Below are 21595 nucleotides of genomic sequence, written 5' to 3'. Positions count from 1 at the left end.
ATTTGTCTTTCGATTCCTGTCAACCCTGTATTTTTTAGTCAAGTATATGATTAGCTTTCAATTAAACTAGATCACTCTGATAGATGACGTCAGACATATTGAGGCTTGATTTCCTAGTATTTTTATTGTGTAACCACGGTTTTGTATGGCTAAATATGCACCTTTTCGAACAAACTGTATATGTATATTGTAAAATGATGTTACAGGAGTGTCATCGGAAGAATTCTGAGAAGGTTAGTGAAAAAATTAATATATTTGGCGGTGATTACGTTATAGCGCTCTTTGGCTGGAATCGATGCTCTGGTAACGTTTGCACATGTGGTATGCTAACTTATCGATTTATTGTGTTTCGCTGAAAAACGCTTAGAAAATCTGAAATATGGTCTGAAATCACAAGAACTGGGTCTTTCCATTGCTATGCTTTGTCTATTTTTATGAAATGTTTTATGATGAGTAAATTGGTCATACACGTTGCTCTATCTAGTAATTCTAGTCGATTTGTGATGGTCGGTGCAATTGTAAACTGTGATTTCTACCTGAAATATGCACTTTTTTCTAACAAAAACTATCCTATACCATGAATATGTTATCAGACTGTCATCTGAAGAGGTTTTTTCTTGGTTAGTGGATATCAATATCTTATTGAGCCAATTGGTGATAGCACCTGAAGGAGTAAGAAACTGATGGAGTTAGAATAGTGGTGTATTTTGCTAACGTGTTTAGCTAATAGATTTACATATTTTGTCTTCCCTGTAAAACATTTTTAAAAATCTGAAATGGTGGCTTTATTCACAAGATCTGTATCTTTCATCTGGTGTCTTGGACTTGTGATTTAATGATATTTAGATGCTACTATCTACTTGTGAAGCTATGCTAGCTATGCTAATCAGTGTGTGGGGGATGGGGGGTCTCCCGGACCCGGGGTAGAGGCTCGTTAGAGTTAAGTATTTTTAAAAACAAATACTTTTAGACTTTTACTCAAGTAGTATTTTACTGATGACTTTTACTTTTACTTGAGTCATTTTCTATTGTATCTTTACTTTTACTAGTATTACAATTTAGGACTTTTTCCACCACTGTGGTCAACTCTCTATATTGACTTACCCAGAGAGGCAGACTGACTCCCAGGTCCTCCGATCCTCCCCTTCTCTTTCTTCCCAAACAGGCGTCCAATGGAGGACTTGATGCTCTTCTCTGCTGGCTTTGTGGAGAGTCCTGACTACTGGGGGTTGCAAATTAATCACAGAACATCACTGGTGAACAAAAAAATGCAACCATTTCAAATATTTCATATAAGGAAATCAGGCAATTGAAATAAATTCATTAGGCACTAATCTATGGATTTCACGACAGGGAATACAGATATGCATCTGTTGGTCACAGATACCTTTAAAAAAAGGTAGGGGCGTGGATCAGAAAAACCAGTCAGTATCTGGTGTGACCACCATTTGCCTCATGCAGTGCAACACATCTCCTTCGCATAGAGTTGATCAGGCTGTTGATTGTGGCCTGTGGAATGTTGTCCCACTCCTCTTCAATGGCTGCGCGCAGTTGCTGAATATTGGCGGGAACTAGAACACTCTGTCGTACACGTCGATCCCGAGTATACCAAACAGCTCAATGGGTGACATGTCTGGTGAGTATGCAGGCCATGGAAGAACTGGAACATTTTCAGCTTCCAGGAAATGTGTACAGATCCTTGCGGCTTGGGGCTGTAAATTATCATGTTGAAATGTGAGGTGATGGGGGCGGATGAATGGCACGACAATGGGCCTCAGGATCTCATCAGGGTATACTCTGTGCATTCATATTGCCATCGATATAATGCAATTGTGTTGGTTGTCCGTAACTTATGCCTACCCATACCATAACCCCAACGCCACGATTGGGCACTCTGTTGACAACGTTGACATCAGCAAACTGCTCGCCCACACGACGCATAAACGTGGTCTGCGGTTGTGAGGCCGGTTGGACGTACTGGCAAACTCTCTAAAACGACGTTGGAGGCGGCTTATGGTAGAGAAATGAACATTAAATTATCTGGCAACAGCTCTGGTGGACATTCCTGCAGTCAGCATGCCAATTGCACACTTCATCAAAACTTGACACATCAGTGGCATTGTGTGACAAAACTGCACATTTTAGAGTGGACTTTTATAGTCCCCAGCACAAGGTGCATCTGTGTAATGATCACGCTGTTTAATCAGCTTCTTGATATGTGACACCTGTCAGGTTGATGTAGTATCTTGGCAAAGGAGAAATGCTCACTAACACTTTACATGTTGCGTTTATATTTTTGTTCATTATACATGATGGTCACTGAAATAGTTGGTAATCTAGTCTACTTTATATCCATTCTATTGGCATTAATATATTTTAGATTTTATTTTATTCAACCTTCATTTCAATAAGGAGTCATATACTTTCCATTACCTAGCTTCCCAGCAAACACACATTGTCTCAATGTTGACTAAAGTAATAACTGTACCTGCGGAATTCGCGGTGATCATCCAGCCCAGCCCCTGGGTGTGTGTGAGTCATTCTATCCAATCGCAGAGCACGAGGAATCGGAGGAGGGGTGGAGTCAATCAAGGCTAGCGCCCGGCAGTCGTCGCCCTCTTTGCTGTTCTGTATTGACAGACAATCAGTTCAATTGAGTCACTGTAGACAACTATTTGAATCAAATCCCAAATCAAATCAAATTGTCTTGGTCACATACATATGGCTGGCAGATATTATTGCGAGTGTAGCGAAATGCTTATGCTTCTAGATCTGACAGTGCAGCAGTATCTAACAGGTAATATCTAACAATTCCACAACAAAAAACCTAATATCTAACAAATTCCACAAAACTTAATACACACAATCTAGTAAAGGAATGGGATGAGAATATATAAGTATAAAATATATGGATGAGCAGTAACAGAGCGGCTAAGATGCAATAGATAGTAAAGAATAGATAGTGAAGGATACAGTATACAGTATACACATATGAGATGAGTAATGTGAGATATGTAAACAGTCTTAAAGTGGCATAATTAAAGTAACTAGTGTTCCATCTATTAAAGTGGCCAATGATATCAAGTCTGTAGGTAGGCAGCTGCCTTTCTGTGTTAGTGGTGGCTGTTTAACAATCGGATGGCATTGATATAGAAGCTGTTTTTCAATCTCTCTGTCCCAGCATTGATGCACCTGTACTGATCTCGCCTTCTGGATGGAAGCGGGGTGAACAGGTAGTGGCCCGGGTGGTTGTTGTCCTTAATTATCTTTTTTGCCTTCCTGTGACATCAGGTGTTATAGGTGTCCTGGAGGGCAGGTAGTTTGCCCCCGGTGATGCGTTGTGCAGACTGCACCACCCTCTGGAGAGCCCTGCGGTTGTGGGCGGTGATACAGCCCGACAGGATGCTCTCAATTGTGCACCTGTAAAGGTTAGTGAGGGTTTTCGGTGACAAGCCACATTTTTTCACCATCTTCACCACACTGTCTGTGTGCGTGGACCATTTCAGTTTGTCGGTGATATGTACACCGAGGAACTTAAAACTTTCCACCTTCTTCACTGCTGTCCTGTCGATGTGGATAGGGGGGCGCTCCCTTTGCTGTTTCCTGAAGTCAACGATCATCTTTTTTGTTTTGCTGACATTGAGTGCGAGGTTATTTTCCTGACATCACACTCCGAGGGCCCTCACCTCCTCCCTGTAGGCTGTCTCGTCGTTTAGTCATTTAGTTCAGTTACCTTAGCTTTCTTGGGAACAGGAACAATGGTTGCCATCTTGAAGCATGTGGGGACAGCAGACTGGGATAGGGATTGATTGAATATGTCCGTAAACACTTCAGCCAGCTGGTCTGCGCATACTCTGAGGACGCCGCTAGGGATGCCGTCTGGGGCTACAGCCTTGCGAGGGTTAACACGTTTAAATGTTTTACTCACATCGGCCACGGAGAAGTAGAGCCCACAGTATTTGGTAGCAGGCCGTGTCAGTGGCACTGTATTGTTCTCAAAGCGCGCAAAGAAGTTGCTTAATTTGTCTGGGAGCAAGACGTCGTTGTCCGGGACGGGGCAGTTTGTTTTTGTAATCCGCGATTATCTGTAGACCCTGCCACATACGTCTTGTGTTTGAGCCGTTGAATTGCGACTCCACTTTGTCTCTATACTGACACTTTGCTTGTTTGACTGCCTTACGGAGGGAATAACTACACTGTTTGTATTCGGTCATGTTTCCAGTCGCCTTGCTATGATTGAATGTGGTGGTACGTGCTTTCAGTTTTGCGCAAATGCTGCCACCAATCAACGGTTTCTGGTTAGGGAAGGTTTTAATAGTCACAGTGGGTACAACATCACAGAGTCCGCGTATACATCAATGTTATTGTCTGAGGCTACCTGGAACATATCCCAGTCCACGTGATCGAAGCAATCTTGAAGCGTGGAATCCGATTGGTCAGACCAGCATTAGATTAACCTAAGCACGAGCGCTTCCTGTTTTTAGTTTCTGCCTATAGGAGGGGTACAAGGAGGGCCTTGTATGCATCATGGAAGTTAGAGTAGCAGTGGTCTAGTGTCTCTCTGATTAATGCCCTCCTTGCCTGGTCTGTGAGTTTTGGTGGGCGGCCCTCTCTTGGCAGGTTTGTTGTGGTGCCATATTCTTTCCATTTTTTAATAATGGATTTAATGGTGGTCCATGGGATGTTCAAAGTTTCAGATATTTGATCTGTACTTCTCCACAACTTTATCCCTGACCTGTTTGGAGAGCTCCTTGGTTTTCACTGTGTCGCGTGCTTGGTGGTGCCCCTTGCTTAGTTGTATTGCAGACCCTGGAGCCTTTCAGAACAGGTGTAGATATACTGAGATCATGTGACAGATCATGTGACACTTAGATTGCACACAGGTGGACTTTATTTAACAAATTATGTGACTTCTGAAAGTAATTGGTTGCACCAGATCTTATTTAGGGGCTTCATAGCAAAGGGATGAATACATATGCACACACCACTTTTCCGTTTTTCATTTTTTAGAATTTATTTAAACAAGTTATTTTTTCATTTCACTTCACCAATTTGGACTATTTTGTGTATGTCCATTACATGAAATCCAAATAAAAATCWATGTAAATTACAGGTTGTAATTCAACAACATAGGAAAAACGCCAAGGGGATGAATACTTTTGCAAGACACAGTATATATATATATATATTATTATTATTTGGTACTTTTTCATGATATCCAATTGGTAGTTAAAGTCTTGTTGTCACATCTGCTCCTGCCACCCCCCCTAGTGGACATCCGGTGTCTCATTGACCTGCAGCCATTCCCCCAGTTCCCTCTCCCTTTCCCTTTCTCTCTGTGTGTGTGGTTGGAGAAAGGTGTGCTGGAGTCAGAGCAGTTCCCCACCAGCTGCAACCCGTTCCATAATCAAGACCTCTACAAATACTCAGTCCTGCCACTTCCACTCTGCTAGATCATAATCTCTGCTCAGTCAGTATTATGCTTCTAGCCTTTTATGATTATTCAAGATCCTGTTACCCTGCTATGCCTGTTTCCCTGCCTGACGCTGTTATCCTCTCACTGCAGTTTTGCCGCTCTGACTCTGGTACCCGTCTCCTGTTCCACATCTCACCACCCTGCTACCCTGTTTTGGATTCAGCTCACCATCACTTCCTTGGATTTCCCTCCGGACCTGTTTACCCTGTCTCAACCCAGCTCACTCCAACCTCAGCCTCCACATCTGGTTTCCTACAACCCACCTAAGCTTCGTCTGACCTGCACTCCTCTCTCCCTGTGTTGCAATACATATCTTGGTTCATTCATCCCTGTTTCCTGGTCTGAGTCTGCTCTTGGGTTCCCCTGTGCTGCTCTGCGTAACACTTGTACCATCGCTGCAACTCCCGTACTGACTCAGGATAGGCGAATGTCGAGAGCAATGCGTCCTCTGAAACACGACCGTACCAAGCTGCACTGCTTCTTGACACACTGCTCGCTTAACCTGGAAGCCAGCCGCACCAATGTGTTGGAGGATACATCGTACAACTGGCGACCGAAGTCAGCTTGCAGGCGCCCGTACCACCACAAGGAGTTGCTAGAGTGTGTTAGGACAAGGAAATCTCGGCCGGCCAAACCCTCCACTAACCTGGACGACGCTGAGCCAATTGTGTGCCACCTCATGGGTCTCCCGGTCACGCCCGGCTGTGAATCAGCCTGGGATCGAACCCGGGGCTGTAGTGACGCTTCAAGCACTGCGATGCAGTGCCTTAGAGCGCTGTGCCACTCAGTAGGCCCGAGATACACACTTGTCTATATAAGGTCCCACAGTTGAAAGTGCATGTCAGAGAAAAAAACTAACCGTGAGGTCGAAGGAATTGTCCATAGAGACAGGATTGTATCGAGGAACAGATCTGGAGAAAGGTACCACATTTCTTTTGCTACATTGAAGGTCCCCAAGAACACAGTGGCCTCCATCATTCTTAAATTTAAGTAGTTTGGAACCACCAACACTCTTCCTAGGGATGGCCGCCCAGCCAAACTGAGCAATCGGGGGAGAATGGCCTTGGTCAGGGAGGTGACCAAGAACCTGATGGTCTTTCTGACAGAGCTCCAGAGTTCCTCTGTGGAGATGGGAGAACCTTCCAGAAGGACAACCTTCTCTGCAGCACTCCACCAATCAGGCCTTTGTGGTAGAGTGGCCAGACGGAAGCCACTCCTTAGTAAATGGCACATGACAGCCCGCTTAGACTTTGCCAAAAGGCACTTAAAGACTCTCAGACCATGAGAAACAAGATTCTCTGGTCTGATGAAACCAAGATAGAACTCTGTGCTTGAATGCCAAGCATCACATCTGGAGGAAACCTGGCACCATCCCTACGGTGAAGCATGGTTTTGAAGGCAGCGTCATGCTGCGGCAGGGACTGGGAGACTAGTCAAGATCGAGGGAAAGATGAACGGAGCAAAATAAAGAGAGATCCTTGATGAAAATCTGCTCCAGAGTGCTCAGATCCTCAGACTGGGGGCGAAGGTTCACCTTCCAACAGGACAACGACCTTAAGCACACAGCCAAAACAACACAGGAGTGGCTTCGGGACAAGTCTCTGAATGCCCTTGAGTGGCCCAGTCAAAGTCCAGACTTGAACCCGATCTAACATCTCTGTAGAAACCTGAAAATATCTGTGCAGCAATGCTCCACATCCAACCTGACAGAGCTTGAGAGAACCTGCAGAGAAGAATGGGAGAAACTCCCCAAATACAGGTGTGCCAAGCATATAGCGTCCTACAGAAGAAGACTCAAGGGCTGTAATTGCTGCCAAAGGTACTTAAACAAAGTACAGAGTAAAGGGTCTGAATACTTATGTAAATGTAATATTTCAGTTATTTCATTTGGATAAGTTTGCAAAAAAGGGTCAACGCAATAGTCCGGGTAGCCATTTGATTAACTGTTCAGCAGTCTTATGGCTTGAGGGTAGAAGCTGTTCAGGTGCCTTTTTGTCCCAGACTTGGCGATCCGCTAACGCTTGCCGTGCGGTAGCAGAATGAACATTGTATGGCTTGGGTGGCTAAGGTCTTCGAACATTTTTGGGGCCTTCCTCTGAAACCACCTGGTATAGAGGTCCTGGATGGCAGGGAGCTCGACCCCAGTGTAGAGGTTTTAATGGGTCCACAAAGTTGGACCCGTTCCGAAATGGACCTGGGGCTTTCCCACTTGAACCCAATATGCATAAATTCATTTTTGAAATATAGAGACCTGTTCCAAATGGACCCGAGGACATCGAGATCCGTTCTGTATAGACGTCATTTTTTTAAATTTTAATTCCAGCTTCCATTGATTAGATATCCAACYTTTACCACACACGGAGGAAGGCTCTATGACTGTAGCCTATTACCGCTTTGATGACTCATGATTGGCCAACCACAAGCTACAAGCGCCACACGCGCCACACTCCACTCTCGTGAAAAGCAATTGCATTTCATTGTGATTGAGGGCGGTGTCGTTTCCATACCAAGCGGTGATGCAGACAGTCAAGATGCTCTCAATGGTGCAGCTGTAAAACCTTTTGAGGGTGTGAGGGGACTACCAAATCTTTTCAACCTTCTGAGGATGAAGAGGCGCTGTTGTGCCTTTTTCACGACTGTGCTGGTGTGACAGGACCATGTTAAGTCCTTGGTGATATGGACACCGAGGAACTTGAAGCTCTCGACCCGCTCCACTACAGCCTTGTCGATATGGAAGGGGTGTGCTCACCCCTCTGTTTCCTGTAGTCCACAATCAGCTCCTTTGTCTTGCCGACGTTGAGGGAGAGGTTGTTGTCCTGGCACCACACTGCCAGGTCCCTGACCTTCTCCCTATAGGCTGTCTCATCATTGACGGTGATCAGGCCTACTACCGTTGTGTCTTCAGAAAACTTGATGATGGTGTTGCAGGCATGCGTGGCCACAGTCATGGTGAACAGGGAGTACAGAAGGTGTCTGAGATGATGGTGTTGATGTGACCGGCCTTTCAAACAATTCATGGTTACAGATGTGAGTGCTACAGGACGATAGTCGTTTAGGTGGGTTACCTTTGAGTTCTTAGGACCAGCGACAATGGTGGTCTGTTTGAAACATGTTGGGATTACAGACTGGGACAAGGAGATGTTAAAAATGTCTGTGAAGACACTTGCCAGCTGGTCTGTGTATGCTCTGAGAATGAGCCCTGGTATTCCGTCTGGCCCAGCAGCCTTGCGAGTGTTAATCTGTTTAAAAGTCTTACACACATCTGCCACGGAGAGCGAGATCACACAGTTGTCCGGTACAACAGGGGCACTCATTCTTGGCTCAGTGTTGTTTGCCTCGAAGCGAGTATAGAAGGCATTCAGCACGTCTGGGAGGTTTGCGTCACTGGGCTACTCACGGCTGGATTTCCCTTTGTTATCCATAATAGTCTGCAAACCCTTCCAGATCCGACAAGCATCTTAGCCTGTGTAGTAGGATTCTATCTTAGTCCTATATAGATTTTTTCCATGTTTGAAAGCCTGTCAGCGGTCGTAGCAGGCTATCTTGTAAGTGTTCATGTCTGTGTATTGTCCCTTGAAAATGTTTAGCTCTAGCATTTAGCCCGGCGAGGATACTGCCTGTAATTCATGGATTCTGTACGTATGTACGGTTACTGTGGGGACGATGTCATTGATGCACTTATTGATGAAGCCCGTGACTGATGTAGTAAACTCCTCAATACTATCGGATGAATCCCTGAACATATTCCAGTCTGTGCTAGTGAAGCCGTCTTGTAGCTTAGCATCCGATTCATCGAACCACTTCCGTACTGAGCATGTCACTGGTATGGTACTTCCTGTTTGAGTTTTTGCTTGTAAACAGGAAGCAGGAGGATGGAGTCATGATCTGATTTTCCAAAGGGAGGGCAAGGGAGGGCCTTGTATGCTCGTTGAGTGCCTGCCTAGTGCCATTCTCATTTTGTGGTGGAATGTAGACAGCAGTGATGATTAGAGATGAAAACTCTCTTGGTAGATAAAAAGGTACGCAATTTACCATAAGGTATTCTAGTTCAGGTGAGCAAAAGCTTGTGACTTCCTTCACACTTTAAGCAGCACACCAGTTGTTGTTTACAAGGAGGAACACCCCTTTGGTTTTGCCCGAGTCTGCTGTCTAGGCGCAAACGAGGCATGGAGAAACACTTGAGTTTTATGTCCATATCACCCATCAGCCAAATTTCTGAAAAGGATAGAATATTACAACTTTTCACGTCCCATTGGTAGGAAACTCTCAAACGAAGCTCATCCATCTTGTTCTCAAGTCGACCATCTCCATCAGCACCATCTCAACCAGTTCTTATTGTAAACTGACATTATGATGTCATTTCAATTAGCCTTACCCGTTGGGTTGCCACAACCAAGAAGACATACATTGAAATGCATGACGTTTCCAATCACAGATGGCCACAGCTGTAAGGTACTGTACCTGTCTGTCTGATTCTCTGGCAGGGGAATGTGGCAGTCGGGGGGTGGAATGTCCAGAGCTGGGGGGTGAAGGGGAGGCAAGGGTGGAGGAGGTGAGGGAGGGGGTCATGTAGCCCCTGCCCACGCTGTCCCTGCCCCCACCCAGTGAGGACGGGGGGAGAGGAGAGGAGTCCAGGGCCACGCTGCTCACCCGGCTCTCAATTTCCTCCGCCCTCAGCTCAGTGCTCTCCTTCTCCTCCTGGATCAGCCTGAGAGGAGATGGGGAAACAGAGAGTACAAGAGAAAGGGGAGGAGAGGAAGAGAGATGAGATGGAGGAAGCGAGTGGAGGTCAGTGGAAAAGGGAGGAAAGGAGAAGAGAGAGGAAGAAAACAGAGCGAGAGGAGTTAAGGAGAGGAGAGGGTACAAAAAGAGGAACATAACTCAGTTTAGCATTTTACTCCTAAACTGATGATAGCCGCAATAAGATGAGGAATAAATGTTTGTGGTATCAAAATTAAATCAAATTGTATTTGTCACATGCACCGAATACAACAGCTGTAGACCTTACTGTGAAATGCTTACTTACAAGCCCTTAACCAACATTGCAGTTCAATAAATAGAGGTAAGAAAATATTTACTAAATAAACCAAGTGATTTWWWAAAAAAATAATCKAACCAAAAAGTAACACAATAAAATGACATAACAATAACGAGGCTATATACAGGGGGTACCGGTACCGAGTCAATGTGCGGGGGTACAGGTTAGTCGAGGTCATTTGTAAAGTTTTGTCGTGCCCTCTTCACAACTGTCCTGGTGTGTTTGGACCATGATAGTTTGTTGGTGATGTGGACACCTTAATAAGATGCTTGTGGAATAAACCTCTGGATTGAGTAAAGCAAAGGAGGTGTGAGTCTTTCATTCTGTATCTGCGGTATTCACTCCTGGTTTGGACAAAGCAAAGGCAGAGGTCAATTTTAGGTATGTGTTTTTGTATGTGGAATTGACCTCAGGATCACCCATTGAATGGGAACAGAAGATATTTAATATGTGGCAAAAGGGGGTTATTGTGATTTGTATACAATGTGTTAATCTCATGCTGTTATCCGGCCCCTTTGCTGTGTGAACCTAACCTCATGTTAGGTTGCCTCTGATTATCTGAACGGGCGCACCTGATTGGATCCCCTTATAATGAGGGAATGACACATCTTTCTCTCTCTCTCCCCCCGCACTCGTTACAACATCAAACTCTACCGCAACAGCCACAGCCAGTTAGCTACGAATCTAACAGAACCAGCGGCGAAGCAAGCACGGATGAGAGGCAGACGGAAAGAAGCAGACAGAAAGAAGCAGATGGTGGGCACGTATAGGCGCAACACCACGCTCACTGGGAGTTCGACAGGGTCCATCGACTACTGGGAATCTGGTAAGCTTGTCCAAACATTGTGTGTGTTGAAGTGTGGAGGCGAACATAATTGAAGAAGACGAGGCCAGGAATTGCTGTGGTAGCTTACTGGTAGATGGTGGTAGAATTACTGGTGTGTGTGTGCTTGTGTCTTCTTGACTAGTGGAGCGAGTTTGGGTTTTAGATGGAGTTATTATTGTAATTATGTCCCGTCGTTGTGGCACCCCCTATTTTGATTTGGTTTAGTCCTTGGACATATCACTTCGSTATTGTTCCTGATGTTTTAACATAGACTGACAGACAGAGTTCTGTCTTGCAGTTCTTATGAGGACGTTGTGGGTGGCCTTGACGCGACTCTCCTAGAAGTCTGAACTTTCGCCACGGCCCGTTCCTCGAGTGCACTAATGCTAATCTGCACTACGGGCCTGCCTGACAGTGGCATTGTCAACAAGGTTTGAACACTATTGTGTATTTTATCTTCATTGGTAAAGGAAAAATAATGAGATGAACAACAAAACAATCATTTTAAATGTTGTCCATAATAAATATCAGAATGTTATTCCAGTCTCAGCTTCTTCACTGGGTGAGCAGTGTGAGCATCCACCTATTCTAGGAACYTGTATTGTTATTGTAGCTATGTCTACACTTACATTTTAGTCATTTAGCAGATGCTCTTATCCAGAGCGACTTACAATTAGTGCATTCATCTTAAGATAGCTAGGTGAGACAACAACACATCACAATCGTGTCAAGTACATTTTCCCCCAACAAAGTGTTTATCAGCAAAGTCAGTGCTATTGGGAAAAGAGAAGTGATTTTTTGTTTWAAAAAAATGGGTGCCACGGCAGAGAAGGGCCTTTGACTGGGCTGAGAGGGAGCTGCCAAGGGGTGGGAGGGCCAAGAGAACAGAGGTGGCGGAACGGAGTGCTCGAATTGGGATATAGGGTTTGAGCATAGCCTGAAGGTAAGGAGGTGCAGTTGCAGGTGATGCGAGCTTCAACTGGAAGCCAGTGGAGTGTGCGGAGAAGCGAGTCACTGCTTTGATGTTTGCAGAGAACGACAAGGGTGTTGTCCAGGGTCACACCAAGTTTCTTTGCACTCTGGGAGGGGAAAACTGTGGAGGTGTCAACTGTGATGAACAGGTCTTGGAGCGGGTTTGCCTTTCCTGGGAGGAAGAGCAGCTCTGTTTTGTCAAGGTTGAGCTTAAGGTGCTGAGGTGTCTGCCAGGCACAGAGAGATGCGTGTCGCCACCTGGGTGTCAGAAGGGGGAAGGCGRAAAGTAATTGAGTATCATCCTCATAGCAATGATAGGAGAGACCACGTGAGGATATGACAGAGCCGAGTGACATTGTGTAAAGAGGAGAGGGCCTAGACCTTAGCCCTGGGGGATGCCAGTAGTGAGACCATGTGGTRCAGATGCAGATCCTCTCCATGCCAACTGATAGGAGCAACCTGCCAGGTAGGATGCAATCCAGGAGTGTGCAGAGCCTGAGACGCCCAACCCTGAGAGGGGAGAGGATGATCTTATGGATAACAGCGGATAGATATACGAGGATGAGAACAGAGGCGAGAGAGTCAGCTTTGCCAGAGCGCAGAGCCTCTGTGTCACAGAGGAGAGGGGTCTCAGTTGAGTGAGACCGTTAGGGTCAAGAAGATCGTTCTGAGAGATTTGGTCAGAGACAGCACAGCACGTTCAAGTGTTTTGGAAAGAAAAGAAAGAAGAGTGGCCGGGTCTGTAGTTTTTGAGAAGGGGAGTGACTCTGACCATCTTGAAGTCCGAGGGGACTCAGCCAGTGTTCAGGGATTAGTTGATGAGGGAAGTGAGGAATGGGAGAAGGTCTCCAGAGATGGTCTGGAGAAGGGAGGAAGGGRTGGGGTCAAGCGGGCAGGTTGTCGGGCGGCCGGACATCATTAATCGCAGTTCTGCGTGTGGGGGACCAATCCGTAGGCTTCGTGAAAAAGGAACGGATGTCGTCAGCCTTTTTTTCAAAGTCGTTGACAAAGTCGTTYGCAGAGAGGCAGGAGGGTGGGCAAGGAGGTGGAAGATTGTGGAGGGAGGAGAAAGTGGAGGGCAAGGAGGTGGAAGATTGAGGAGGGAGGAGAAAGTGGAGAAGAGTTTCCCAGGGTTGGGGGCAGAAGCTTGAAATGTAGAGTGATAGAAAGTGGCTTTAGCAGCGGATACAGAGGAGGAGAAGGTAGAGAGCAGGGAGTTGGGAGGATTATAGGTCCTTCGGAAGTTKAATTTTCCTCCATTTCCACTCACCTGCCCGAAGCCCTGTTCTGTAAGCACGCAGTGATAACCATCTGGGTGAGGGCTGAGTGTGTAGGGTTGGAGGAAATCAAGTAGTGATCAGAGATTTGGGGGGTTGCAGTGAGATTAGTAAGCGAACAGCCTCTAGTGAAGATGAGGTCAAGCGTATTGCCTGCCTTGTGAGTGAGAGGTGACCGGGAAAGGGTGAGGTCAAAAGAGGACAGGAGTGGAAAGAARCGGGTGGAAAGAAATGAACTGAAGTCAGGCGTCGGGAGGTTAATGTCGGCCAGTACAAAGAGTGGTGAGCCATCGTCGGGAAATGAGCTTGTCAAGGTGTCAATCTCATTGAGGAACTCTCCAAGGGCACCTGGTGGGCAATAGATGACAACAATGTTAAGCTTGAGTGGACAAGTGACAATGACAGCATGGAATTAAAATGAGGAGATGGACAGATGAAAGAGGAAGAGAAAATCTCCACTTAGGAGAAATGAGTAGCCTTGTGCCACCACCCTGACGACCAGATACCCTCGAACTATGACAGAACACAGAGACAACGAGAGAGCAGCTGGAGTAGCAGTGTTCTCTGGGGAAAACCACGTCTCAGTCGGGGACAAAAAAGTGTAGGGACTGAAGGGCAACATGGGCTGAGATGAACTCAGCCTTATTGGCCGTAGATCGGCAGTTCCAAACGCTACCAGCGACCCAGAATTCCACATGGGTTGTGCGTGCAGGGTACGCTAAACTAGAAGGGTTGCGGGAATAGGGTGTGGAGCGTCTGTAAAACCTACAGGGCGAGGAGTGAACTGGGATGGGAAACGCACACATACTTGCCAAAGCTACAAAATGAGATCATCAGAAAATAACTAGTTAAGATACTCAAGTGAGAGAGTAGTGTGATTGACTGGTTAGGCAGAGCTCCCCAGGCTCTGGTTTGAACCTGGAGTGGCGTACACTACTTTTCTTTACCGCCTCACAAATCTTCTTTGCTATTTCTGAGGCATTTTTAGGTATGTTAAGAACTCAAACCCATTATTCCTGTTCGTGGTGTAGCTGAATACTTACTTGATCTCCTTGTTGATGGCCTCCAGTTGCTCCTGCAGCATGATGGCAAGGGTCTGTACGTCCGTCTGTCCGCTGGGCGAGAGCAACTCCGAGCCAAACAGGGTCTCCCTGTCGTCCTCGTCATCTGAGCAGCCCCCCTCGACTCCCCCCTCGAACCCGGGACCCAGCATGTTGCCACTGTCCCACTCTCCATACTGTAGAGCGACCGGGTAGGAGAGAGAGAGRAACAGAGAGAGGAGGGAGACAGAGAGAAAGGAAGTATGAGAGAATTAAGCGAAAGGGAAAAAGTAGAGATGATTAAATGAAAGGTTGCCTCGTCAAGTTTTCCCTACAGGCAGTCCAACATGACTTGGAATGCTGTTCGCTACTTTTATCCTTGCGTATCAAGTCACAACACAAACAAAATGGCCCCCGTGTGTAGGAGTGACAGGTCACTCAGTCAATCACAAATAATGAAAACACATTAGGCACCACCCAGGGAGCTAGCCTGATCCTATACTGTACGTTGTGGGACAGAAGTTAGGAGTTGAAACCCTGATGAAGACAGCATAGCTGTCTAAACGTTGGTATTTATACTTTTTTTTGCATTGGAGCCATAAGAGTGCGCACCATTTCTTTTGTTTTCTTTTCGGAGGTTGGCTATAGCCCTTACAGTATGGAACCAGGCCACCAGGGAGCTATAGTCCTGTAGGTAGTCGATGAGATCCTCACCTTGTTGCTGTCATCCCTGGGGGGAGCCCATCGGCCGCGGTGTGCCCTCCGGACCACCACGCCACTGGAGGAGCTGCCGTAGCCGGCTGGGAGGGAGCCACCACCCTGGGGGTAACGGAGCTCTGAGGCACTCCCTGGAAGAGATCTTCGAAAAAGGGTGGAGGGAAGTGAGCTCACGTTGCTCGTCCTACAGAGTTTGTGAGATTTTATGAGATGAGGAAATAAAATTGCTTTATTCGTTGTAGCACATTTTTTCTGAATGTATTGCCGCCATTTCCTGAATAAAATTAACTTTTTTAATTAAAATATATTTCAAATATTCAAGCAAATTGAGTAATTGTGACATTTGATCCTTAATCACAAAAATTGTTTATTCATTACATTCACAACATTAGAACAAAAATCTAATTCTACATCAACTGACAGAAAGTTGGAATAACAACGTAAACTTAAAATCAACTCTTTGTCCCGTTCGTCTCTTTGCTAAATATAAAACAAACATTTAGAAAGTCTATTTTATGAAGGGTAAAGTGTTCGTTTTCCCTCGAAAGGGAGAACAAATGTGTTAATTTGATGCTTTTATAAAAATGTATTTATAAATACCCTTGAAGCTCCATTGTGGCTAACCTGGAAGAGGAAGAGCCAGGCCTGCCCCTCAGTTGATCCAGCTCCAGCTGAATCCTCTCCAGCTCAGCTATGAGCTGGTCCTAGGAGAGAGAGACGGGAGCAGAGTACAGTACACGATGACATAATATTCCAGTAAAGATGCATCTATTGCCCTATTAAAAGAACAAAAACAAAGCACGGATACAGCAGCAGGTAAGAATAACGAAAGAACAATTAATCACAAACGTCTCGGTCTCAAAATACTGTTGTCAGTGCAGAGCAGTGTGACTGGTCTCCAGTTGTCGCAGCGAAACACATAAACCCTTGCGATGATAAAGAGGAAGTTGCATATCGAGACAAGGGAGCACTCCAAAAAATGAGGGGTTCAACAAGGGTTCTTCGAAGATCCTCAAAGTTCTTCGAAAGAACCTTAGGGTTCTTGTCACTGAAAATTGCCCCCAAAGGGATCTTCCAAGAACCCCATAGGTGGTGAGGTTCATCGAGGAACCTCCTTAGTTGGTGGGAGTTCTTGCAGGAAACTAACTGCCCAACTGAAACATTTGAATTTGAAAGACAGCAGGTGCAGGCACTTAACTGAAAAATGTAAAGATCTCCTCAATTTAAGGTAAGTTTTGATCCCTTGTATGATCTAAATTCGTACTGTTTTATGATACCATTTATCTTTTCATATTTGTGAAAATCTTTCTAAAATGGACACAATTCAGTGGATATCAATCAACAAAAAGGTATGAATAGGTAGGCTATAACAATATGTTGAAGGCTAGCTGTATTGGGTGGCTAACTGCTCACTTTCGTGTCTGTGTTTGCAGGTAGAAGAGGAGGCATACAAAGGTATGTCAATTGGTATTGTCATGTTATGCAGATCACATTTACCATCCTCCTCCCTTACCCCTTCAATGAATGTCCCATAGGCCTCTACATTATGGACAAGGTGTGTGTATGAAAACCATAATCAAAACAGTTTTTATCATTCACATTCACCACAAAAACCAAGGTATGAACACTGTCGAGTGCATGTTTTGTTAATCATCTGTGTAATTAAAACATTTTKGGATTCACAGACTTCACCCTCCCTAAACCTCTGATGAATACAACACGAAACCTGTTCGATCAACATGCACTGCGAAATCATTCTGGCGATGGATACGGAGAACATCAACACATTAACATCAACACGCCAGAGGATATACCCATTGGACTTGGGTTTCTGCTGGGAGTTATTTGATATTTATATTTATATTTGATATTTTAATTGCTCTTTGCCACTAAAATAAACATTGTGTTATTGTTGTGCGTATTATTATTGTTTATAATAATAACAGAGGAGGGGGTAGTTCAAAAATTAACCTCAAAAGGTTCATTGAGGATCCATTAAAAGGAAGAACTTATAGGGGTTCCCCCACAGTTTCAATTTGAAGAACTCCCAAAAGATACTCCAGGAACCTTTTCTTTTTAGAGCGAGCATAAACTATCCACTCTATTATTCCAAAAGGGGTTTGCAACAGTCAGTGTATATCCCTAAAGGCAGTCCAAAGTCTTCSCAACAGTTTTAAATCGGTATAAAGWACAGCTGCTGTGCTCATCCCATGTATATACAGAAGTAAAGTACAGGAACAACATATATAATGAAATCTGACCGACTGGATACAATAAGGGGAAGATATGTACCTTGTTTGCTAGAAGATCATCTTGGATTTTCTTCATGTTTGCTAGCTCCTCTGACAGGGAATTCTAGATGAGGGGAGGAGKGATTGTGCCAAGTTGACTCATGTTTGCTGTTGATTACGTTGATTAAAAAAAGACTTACTGATCATTAATGGCAATTTTAGCTTAACTTAGCATATGGTTAACAAAGCTTTATAGCACCTTCTCCTCGAGGGCAGCCATTCTCTCTTTGAGGTGAAGCTGCAGTCTCTCGTTGGACTCAGAGAGTAGCTTGTCCACCGTATCCGAGAGGCGTTTGTTGTGTTCGTCATTCATTTTCTCTCTCTGCCTTGCCTGAAACGTAGACAAAATGACACAGTGGGGGTCAAGGTAGAAAACACGATGTGAAGGGGAAAAAAATATAAAAAAGCAGAACCAACTGTTTGGTTTCGGGTAGCAATAAGAGTTCAAACAGTTCACAAAGACAGGATTGGGTTTTAATTGATTGGCCAAAACGGAGGGTAAGGAACACAATGTAACACTTCACCAATTATAGCCGGCATAATGCGTCGTAACTTGTCAGAAGCCCGCATGAGACTTAGTAAAAGGCAAGTGTACAAACAAATAGTGCATTATTACCCTCTGCAATGCCTGATTTTTCTCTTCAAGTTGTGCCTCCATCTGTCGTAGTCGCTCCTCAAAGTTCCCATGGCGCTCCTCTGCCTAAAAAGAAAAGCAAGAGAAAGTGTCTGTACATGGGATCAAACATAAACTCAGACTAACACATTGAAGGATAGATTGGCTGCCAATAGGAGGACAACTCAGGTCATACAGACGGAGAGACGGAGAGACGGAGAGACGGACAGTTGGACAGTTGGACGGACGGACGGGACAGACAGACAGACAGACAGACAGACAGACGGGACAGACGAACAGACAGGAAACACGGGAGACCGACAAACTGAAAGAGAGACGGACGCGTTCAGGTAGAATGTGGAAAAGAGACGGACGGACACCCAAACAGTTTCACGGACAGACAGTTCAGATCCACACTTGAAAACAGAATCAAGACAGTGAACGCAGACATCCCGTACACTACAGTACCTTGTTGAGGGCAGCCACTCTCTGGGCGAGCTGGGCCTCGATCTCAGGCAGTGTCTCGGCCCTCTGCAGGGTCTGCTGGAGCTTCTGCTTGGCGTCATCCAGACGCTCCTGGAGCTGCCTGTTCTTCTCCTCACTCTGACAACACACAGGAAGAGAGGAGGGAAGAGAGCGGATGAAGTCTGAGATATTTTGATACACTCTACTAAAATCCAAGTCTGAGCCCGAGGGCCGATTTTCTGCACCCGGATTAAGCCTTGCCCTGGACTAACACACACTTTCAATGGAGATTCTCCATTCAGAATGATTTACCTGTCTAAGATAAATCTAGGTCCAGGAAATAAGAATCAGGCTCTAAGTATTAAAAGACGCTACTCTGGATATAACCTATCCATTTGTACAGGGTTACTGTACATCTATGTAAGCCACGCTCGTAGTCATTCGTTAACTACTTACCTGTCTGTGCAGTGACTCCTTGCTGGCCAGCTCATTCTCCAGCTTGTCTTTGATGTCATGTAGAGAGGTTGCTTCCCTCTGAGCACTGAGGTACCTGCAAACAACATGGACACATTGTTAGCAAGGGGGGGAAAAAGGAGGATATTATCAACGATGAACGTCGGTCAAGATGACCGGCAGCGAGCACTGTAAACGCAAAAGCTATTTGGCACGAAAGGAACGTAAACGCTTTTCACCAATATAAAGGCGCCTAAATTATGTTTAAGTGCGTTTATGCTACACTACATCCCTGACCATTAGTTATGAACTTCCACCCTTCACAGCATGTAGACACAAGCCAACTCTTGCAGTGCGCTGAAACAATTGAAAATGCCCAAACAGTGAGATAAAACAGTGAGATAAAGAGGTAAGCTGCGAGGTACAGGTGTTGTGACACCTTGGTGACAACTTTTCAGATAACGAGGAAAACACCTGGTAGTTTGGCACCATAGTCCCGGGAGTTAAAAAGGGTGTTAAAAAGGGTGTTAAAAAGAGGGTTACCTGCGCTCTAATGTAGTGATCCTCTCCTCCATATCCTCCCTTTGGCACAGAGCCTGAATGAAGCACATAGTGAAGCATGTTTAAATCATCCAAAGAAACACATCAATTATACATGGCACACTGTAACACTCATCAAATGGCAACCTAAACATCTAACAGGGGATTGTGCACATTCAGAATTGACTACTGATTGACTATTCACTATCACATGTGTTCCGTCATTGTATACGTGCACAGCTCCTCTTGTCTATCTCGTCACTTAGGGTTCTTCTTTGATATTCTATCCAAGAGAACTTTAGTGTAGGTATCACAATATAGGCACGCATGTGCAATATAAGTAGCTAAATAGGCGTTTATTATGKATTATTAACCGTTTACTATTCAAGGAGCACTCTGGGATTGGCACAGTCATTTGTTTGAACTTTGAAATGAATAGCCATGATGAATATGACTCATAAATGCCTCTTTTCCCCAAATTCATACTAGGCATTTCAATGCTCTGTGCTTTGAGATATTTGCATTGGATGAACATAGTGGGATGGAACAGTCGCTGGAACAGAGAGGCCCGAGAGCTGATAGAATCTAAGTCAGGAGTGGGCAAACTACTGCCCGCGGCTCGCATCTTGCCCGCCAGCCAATTATTATTATTTCGTTTTTGGGGGGAAATGATCCAGGCTACATTTGAACATCTAAAACAATCCCCCCCCCCCCGTAGAATTTCATAATCCCGATGTGGCCCTCTAGCCAAAAAGTTTGCCCACCCCTGATCTAAGGCCTTGGCCAAGAACAGATTGGCCTGACATACCTCCTTCACATCCCTCTGGAGCTTCTGATTGGCCTCCTCCGACTTCGTCACTTCCCTCCTGGCGGCTGCAAGCTGTTCCTCTATTTCCCCAACCTGACGTGGCATGAGGAAGAGCAATAAGATGGTTAAGGGACAATAAGGGACCCTAACAGAACAGAGGGCCTTCATGAGCGAAGACGTGAAGCACTGGTTTGGGCAGAGGCAGGTTTATGTTAGCTATATAGAAAAAGACTGTCATGTACTGTGTGGATTTTGCAGAACAGATGCAATGCTATGACTGTCCACAAGAGGGAAGAGGGGAACYGGKTTTAGCAATCTCCATACAACCCCCAACTGAATCTATTTTTCTTTATTGCTCTTCTCCCTCTTCTCTCTTTTTCACCCTTGTTCTCTCTCTCACTCTTCTCACTCTCACTCTCACACAGACTATTCTTGTGAATGGTTCATAACGGTATAGGCTAGATTATGGATCATTATAAACTAGGCAATGCATACATATACCGTTACATGTAGGGCAGGCTACATTCTCTCTCTCTCTCTCGTCTCTCCTCCTCCTCGCGCTCCTCCCTCCCTCGTCCTCTCCTCTCCCTTCCCTACACCTCCTGTCTCTCTCATCTCTGCTCCTCGTCTCTCTTCTCTCTCTCTCTCTCTTTCTACTCTCTTCTCCTCCTCTCGTCTCTTCGCTCTCTCCTCACTCTCCCTCCTCCTCTCTCCCTAACTCTCCCTCTCTTCTCTCTCATCTCCATACACACCTGTCGACACATAAGGGCCAATCTTTCTTTCAGCTGGGAGAGCTCGGCTCTCTGCCGCTCTATCTCCGTTTCTCTCTGTCTGTCGATCTCACCGTCGTCCAATCCAGAGGAGGGTCCATTGGGTAGGCGCTGTTGTCACCGTGGAGATGGTATGGAGAAAAGGAGAGAGACGGGGAACAAGATGAATTAGACCCATCATCAGACTGTTGACCATCAAAGAGACAGACTTAAGAAGGAAAACGCATCATAACGCCAATGATTTGCTAATGTTGTTGACTTTAGGACACTAACAAACACAAACACTGGAAACGACACGCATGAATCCTC

At 45.4% G+C, this 21595-nt stretch overlaps 1 protein-coding gene across 1 annotated transcript in view; it reads right to left on the bottom strand.

Annotated features, from left to right (window-relative positions):
* Window positions 1-21595, bottom strand: part of LOC111977636 (liprin-alpha-3-like) — a 42663-nt gene that overhangs the window by 12927 nt on the left and 8141 nt on the right. Inside the window, 15 exon segments of the mRNA XM_070448684.1 lie at window positions 1105-1219; window positions 1610-1712; window positions 2489-2628; window positions 9938-10184; window positions 14633-14826; window positions 15344-15530; window positions 15947-16050; window positions 17639-17701; window positions 17837-17968; window positions 18254-18337; window positions 18719-18853; window positions 19172-19265; window positions 19712-19764; window positions 20517-20609; window positions 21269-21397. Coding sequence (XP_070304785.1) covers window positions 1105-1219; window positions 1610-1712; window positions 2489-2628; window positions 9938-10184; window positions 14633-14826; window positions 15344-15530; window positions 15947-16050; window positions 17639-17701; window positions 17837-17968; window positions 18254-18337; window positions 18719-18853; window positions 19172-19265; window positions 19712-19764; window positions 20517-20609; window positions 21269-21397 — 1873 coding nt within the window.

This window comes from Salvelinus sp. IW2-2015, linkage group LG18, assembly GCF_002910315.2.
Source record: "Salvelinus sp. IW2-2015 linkage group LG18, ASM291031v2, whole genome shotgun sequence".
Lineage (NCBI taxonomy): Eukaryota > Metazoa > Chordata > Actinopteri > Salmoniformes > Salmonidae > Salvelinus > Salvelinus sp. IW2-2015.
Note: the sequence above shows the minus strand (reverse complement) of the source record. Positions and strands in the feature narration are given on the sequence as shown.